Source organism: Rhagoletis zephyria, unplaced genomic scaffold (genome assembly GCF_001687245.7).
Source record: "Rhagoletis zephyria isolate East Lansing unplaced genomic scaffold, Rhagoletis_zephyria_1.1 Rzeph_scaffold_13737, whole genome shotgun sequence".
Lineage (NCBI taxonomy): Eukaryota > Metazoa > Arthropoda > Insecta > Diptera > Tephritidae > Rhagoletis > Rhagoletis zephyria.
In genome coordinates this window covers 9,206-15,312 of record NW_016170808.1, presented here as the reverse complement: position 1 = coordinate 15,312, position 6,107 = coordinate 9,206, and the positions used below count along the sequence as shown (strand labels likewise).

The following is a 6,107-nucleotide window of genomic DNA, read 5'->3' as shown; positions in this document are numbered from 1 at the left end:
TTGCCTGCTTTCAAGGGATAAGCAAACCAAACAACCCTGAAGATTTCCTCCGACAATTTTGCGATGAAGTGATTCTCTTAAATTCAAACGGAGTGAAAGTTGATATAAATCAAGTTATAAAACAGTTTAATGTAAGATGCTTTACCTGCGATTCTCCAGCCTGCGCCTTTGTGACTGGAGTTATGTCGCACCCTGGAAGAAATGCTTGTCCTAAATGTATATGTTCTAGCCAATACCTTAAACGAAGAGTTACTTTTTCTACAAATGTTGGAATACTTCGGACAGACGACACATTTAAAAACAGACGAGATATCAGTCATCATAGTAATAATTATAAGGAGCGTGAGAGTTTATTTNAAGTTATAAAACAGTTTAATGTAAGATGCTTTACCTGCGATTCTCCAGCCTGCGCCTTTGTGACTGGAGTTATGTCGCACCCTGGAAGAAATGCTTGTCCTAAATGTATATGTTCTAGCCAATACCTTAAACGAAGAGTTACTTTTTCTACAAATGTTGGAATACTTCGGACAGACGACACATTTAAAAACAGACGAGATATCAGTCATCATAGTAATAATTATAAGGAGCGTGAGAGTTTATTTGAATCTGCGAATTTCAACATGGTTTCACAGTTTCCTTTGGATCCAATGCACTTAGTAGATTTAGGAGTAATGAAAAAGCTAATTAAATTGCTTATTTCTAAAGGAAATGTCCGCGTGATGAATGAAAGGCTAAGGTTTCTTGCAAAATTCGTTCCATCTGAATTTTGCAGGATTACCCGAGATTTTGATGAAATAAGCAATTGGAAATCTACGGAGTTCCGACAATTTTTGCTTTATACTGGTATATTTGTTTTAAAAGGCTGCGTTGAGGATCATTTTTATTACCATTTTCATATGTTTCATGCGGCAATTCGACTTCTTTCTTGTGAGAGGTCATGTAATATCGGAGTAGATGTAGCCGAAGAAATTTTAAAAGAGTTTGTAGAATTATTTCCTACGTTATACGGTAACCATTTAATTAGTTTTAATATACATAGATTGTTGCATATAGCTGATTGTGTAAGGCAGTTTGGACCCTTAGATAACTTTTCGGCATATAAATTTGAAAACTACATGCAATTTTTAAAAAAAGTTATTAAAAAATCCGATAAAGTATTGCAGCAAATAAAAAATAGATATTTGGAAAGAACAAATTTTGTTGCAGATTCTAATAAAGTTTTTAAATTAGATTCATTTATACTAAGTTATAAAAAAGAGAGCAATAGTTTTTGTTTTAGTGATAAAACGGGACCTCTAAAAATCTTCGGAGAGCAAATTGAATCCGATATTTTTATAGCACTCGTTTTGACTGATTTAGAAAACTATTTTTATGAACCTGTTGATTCCTCAGAGGCTTTAGGTATTATTTTAGGTAAAGTTTCAAATAATGAAATTTCAGTAAGTAAACGGGACATTAAGTATAAGTATTTTTGCATGCCATTAAATAATAAATTATTATTAGTTCCCTTATTACATCACTTATTTAATGATTTTTATTAAAATTCAATTAACCGCTTTAAATAGTATTGTAAATAATAAGATGCTGAGTATAAATATTTTTGCATGCCATTAAGAAATAAGTTTTGTATACGGATTTTTATTAGAATGAATTTCGAGGATATTTTCGAAGAGGTCATTGAGTCGGAAGTGGAATGCTCCCAAGGGTCCTCCGTCTGCACAGGTGATACAATTAATAATGTTTGTTACTGGTGCTGCTACTATATAATTAGTTACAGAACAACGAATTCAGAAGCGCCGCTTCAGTTTTATTCTCGCTACCAACACGACTTCCGAAGTGGCCACAATAGCTGAGGTCCCATCGAGCAGTCACGCAGAGCTTATCAAACGTCTGGACGGAATCCAAGAGACCCAAAAGGGCATGTTTTCACTTTTGGGTGGTGTGGACAACCGTCTAACTGCCATTGAAAAGGCCCTTAAAGAAAATGTAAATGTTTCTATTTTCAACATTAAGGGCCGGTTACTCAATGTCTGGTTAACACTAATCTCCGATTAAACATAGTTATCGACGTTATCGCCTCCCTGTTGTATGCATGCAGTCGAAGACGTCGATAACGATGTTTAACCGCAGATTAGAGTTAACCGGACATTGAGTAACCGGCCCTTAGACATGTATTTCGCGATATTTTTTGTTTGTTTTCCAGATGCCTGAGAAAGCTGAGGTTCAAGCGCAAAGCAAAATATTACGTGAATGCAAAGTCATCGCGGCGCGAACTCAGCTATCGGTTAGCCGCATCACAGGTGACATAGAGGACGAGGAATACGTAGAGCTCGCCTCCATACTTCCCATGCCATCAGAGGAGACATTGCTAGCCGTAGAGACGAAACTCTGTACAAAGGCCAGTAGTGATGCATTGGTAATAATTTTGTTGTTTTTTAATATATGCGCATTGATTTCGATTACTTTAATTATTTACCTAAACATTTAACATTCAGGTTTATATTTCAGATGCGGCTGTTAGTTAAGTCAAAAGGTGTAAAAGGCAGTGTAGACGGAGTTCTGCGTGCACTGCTGCACGATAACTTGGTGGCCGACTACAATTTGGAGGGACGCAAAGAAAAAAATCGCTTCTAATGCTTAAAGGCTGATTCACATACAACTTTCTTCGCTTTGCTTGATAGTTTTTTTTTTTGACATATAAGATCGATGTAGGCATATGCATGAGTATGCTCACATAAAAAACGTTTGAAGCAAAGCAAAGCAAATCGAAGCAAAATCTTGGGCAACTCTCAACTTTTGCCCGCTTTGGCAAACAGCTGTCTACATGTATCTTTTCTCGTGCGTTTGCATTTGCATTTAATGACAAAAATAGGGTAAATAGGAATTTTTATTGCTATTATTAATGCATATTATTATATTATTATCTATTTTACAGATAAAATATATGGAGGAAAAGTAGAACGCAAAAGCTGTCAAAGCGTTTATTGTAGCATACCTTCTGCGTTTCACGCTTTGCTGTCAAAGTTTGAACTGTCAAGCAAAGCGAGGAAAGTTTTATGTAAATGGCCCTTAAGGCTCTGGACTTGATTTTCGGTCAGTGTTATGTAATTCCACTAAAAACGTTTATTAAAATTCAGTTTATCTAAAAATTAATACATTCATATATACTCTTTCAAGATGTATTTGATTAGCCATATAAAATTCGTCCCTTGTTAATCTGTAATTATAAAATAATCTCAGATTCAACCGATAACTTTTCGGTGTCCATCCTAGTTTTTCGATTGTTTTTGCGAAAGAGAGGAGAAATGCCAAATGTGAAAGTAAACAAAAATGTACGCTAGCAAGTAAAACAAACCTCTTTTATAGTATTTTTAATAAAATGTTAAGTTAAAATATATTTATATTGCTTATTATAGCAGAAAATCGTGATCACGGTGGCACAGAGAAGAAACATAACTTTTCCTTAAGATGTGAGAATAACAAGCACAACAAATTTGACGGCTAATAATCTGAGATTTGCCTGTGTAAACGGGGTAATTAAAAAACGAGCTTTGATTGAGATAATATTGATATGTGAACATAGTTTTAGTCACAATAGGTTTAAGCACAAACTTCAGGTTAAGCAGTAAGGTAGTCTAAGGGCCGGTTACTCAATGTCTGGTTAACACTAATCTGCGGTTAAACATCGTTATCGACGTCTTTGACTCCATGCATACAACAAGGAGTCGGTAACGTCGATAACTATGTTTCACCGGAGATTAGTGTTAACCAGACATTGAGTAACCGGCCCTTAGTATTAATTAGAAGTAATTAGATGTAAATATTTATTGCTTAAAGGTGGATTCATCGTTCTAGTGCAGAACTAAAGTTGAAATTGAGTTAATAACCCAAATGCGTCCAAAACTTTTCTAAATTGCTCTCCCAGAGAGAAACACAACTACGACAGTGAAGAAAGTTCTGAACTAGAACGATGAATCCGCGTTAAAGGCATAGATAGCTTAAGTTGTAAATATATAGTAGCATATAACAAGTATTTAGTTATAATTAGTAATTTGTAAATACTTAGATATATATAGTTTAAATTATATATCAGCCTGATAGGGATTAGTATTAATATGTAAATATTAGCCTAAGTTGTAAATATACATATATGTAGTTATAAAAACAAAATCCGTTTTTTAATTACTAATACATTCTATACACATGTATAGCTATAAATAAATAAAATGAGTTTTGGTATATTAAACAAAATATGTAATGTTTATTTTATGGCAATTAACTATTACTTTTTAAGCCTTTATGTTAAATAAGTGTTATTTATAAGATGTCTTTATTTACAGGAAAGATCAGCTTAAGTAATAGGATATCGACGCAATGCCAAGAATACAGGAAACACAATCAAAGATGGATGACACCATGTCGGTTAGAATATAAAGTAAATATAATAATATAAGTAATATCTATGATGTAAAGTAAAAAATATAGATCCACACAAACCACAGTTTTGAGAGGAAAAAATCTAAAAGGCTTATGTACACATGTATGTGTTCCATATATATTATATAACTTAATTTAAAACTATTCTAAATATAACTACGCAACGATTTCGAGAGCAGTCCTTAATATTTAAGTATTCCTTCGTAAAATTATGAATGTTTACATGGTCAATCAGTTTCATTTAATATTTAATTAATTTTATATGATGAGTTGTAAATGTATTTAGTAGTTAACATTCTAGTATATAAGTGTATGCTTTTAGGTTATCTAATTAAGATTCGTATATTCAGCAGAGTTTAAACTTTGTGATTTTATGTTATAATTTGTAATTATATTTCGACATTTACTTTTTTACTTTACTTTTTTAAGTTATTAACTAGAATACTCGTTAAGTTGTTAATCTAGGTATTTGTAACAAGAATTTATTATTATTATATATTTAAGATTACATACGCAAATAAAAAAATTTTAAATGTAAGTTTATTCGAAGGATTTCAAGGAAGGTAGGTAACTGTTATATGTATATATGTTGGAAAGTAACAAACAAATAACAATTGAGGTAATTGATAAAGTGGTTCGAGGTAACATTTAGATAACCAAAGAGATAACCAATCCAAAATCCGAGGTAACCTCGGAATTGATGAATGTAACAAATAGATAACCAAGGGGGTAACCAATCAAACGTATTGTGGTAACCAATGATTAATAAATACGGTAACCGATAGACTGGTTTGCAGAAACAGACAGATAACAGAACTGATACTCGATGAAACTGGTGCTGTTAACAAACGACTAACAGTCGCTGTAACGTACGTACCAGATAGCACAAGAGCGAAAGAAGCAAGAAAGTCTAACGTAAACGCAATGGTATAGAGTGAATAAGAAAATCAGACAGACGTGTAGAAACACGGGGAAATTATTTACTTCTTGTCCACGGCCTGAACAAAGATAAAGGCGCGTATTCATAGTCCAGCAACTAAGTCGAAACTAACAAAGTTGCAACTTAAATTTAAGTACCAACTCAAAATTTTCCTCTATTCATAGTCGCATTTCAGACTTCTACTAAGTAGTTTCGACTTAGTTTACGATATAGCAAAATGAGTGTGAAAATGTATCGATTTTTCTTTACATTTTGGAAAATTTACATTTTTATTAAATAATGTCAAGTTTGATCATCCGTTTATGTAATTTTTATTTTCATTGCATAATTATGCAAAAGAATAAGGTATCATTTTCTTGTTAATTGTGTGAAATAGCCAGAACAACCGCAGTGATGAGAAGTCGATGTTTATCGAAAGCATGCTGTGAAACATACAAATAGTAGATATCTAAATGTTATGCACAATTTTACTTTAAAAGTCAGTTTCACGCTAGACTTATTATTTGAGAATTTATCTAAATTATTCCAATTATAAAATTGTGATGTAGCTTTATTCGAATTGTAATACGCATTTAATTTCATCTTCCGATTAAAATGGATCGATCTTTGTAAATTTTAATTGGAGATTATTCAATATTATCAAATTCACCCTCTACCAACTTAATTTTTACATATTTCGTCTGTTTTCCCTTAATTTGATAAAATACTTCTTCCTAGTTACGACTTAGTT

The 6,107-nt window shown here is 32.6% G+C and overlaps 1 protein-coding gene across 1 annotated transcript; it reads left to right on the top strand.

Moving 5' to 3' along the window:
- The first annotated feature begins 1,646 nt into the window (after positions 1 to 1,646).
- LOC108378279 (uncharacterized) lies at positions 1,647 to 2,634 on the top strand. The gene is made up of 4 exons (XM_017634564.1): positions 1,647 to 1,722; positions 1,772 to 1,986; positions 2,204 to 2,416; positions 2,509 to 2,634. The coding sequence occupies exons 1-4, from the start codon at positions 1,647 to 1,649 to the stop codon at positions 2,632 to 2,634; spliced, it is 630 nt and encodes a 209-aa protein (XP_017490053.1).
- Positions 2,635 to 6,107: the final 3,473 nt, after the last annotated feature.

What these genes read in the sequence shown, in the direction of transcription:
- LOC108378279 (XM_017634564.1), top strand. Translation starts at nt 1,647, where the DNA reads ATGAATTTCGAGGATATTTTCGAAGAGGTCATTGAGTCGGAAGTGGAA. An exon ending in AGGGTCCTCCGTCTGCACAG is followed by an intron (nt 1,723 to 1,771) that starts GTGATACAATTA and finishes CTATATAATTAG; the next exon opens with TTACAGAACAACGAATTCAG. An exon ending in AAAAGGCCCTTAAAGAAAAT is followed by an intron (nt 1,987 to 2,203) that starts GTAAATGTTTCT and finishes TTTGTTTTCCAG; the next exon opens with ATGCCTGAGAAAGCTGAGGT.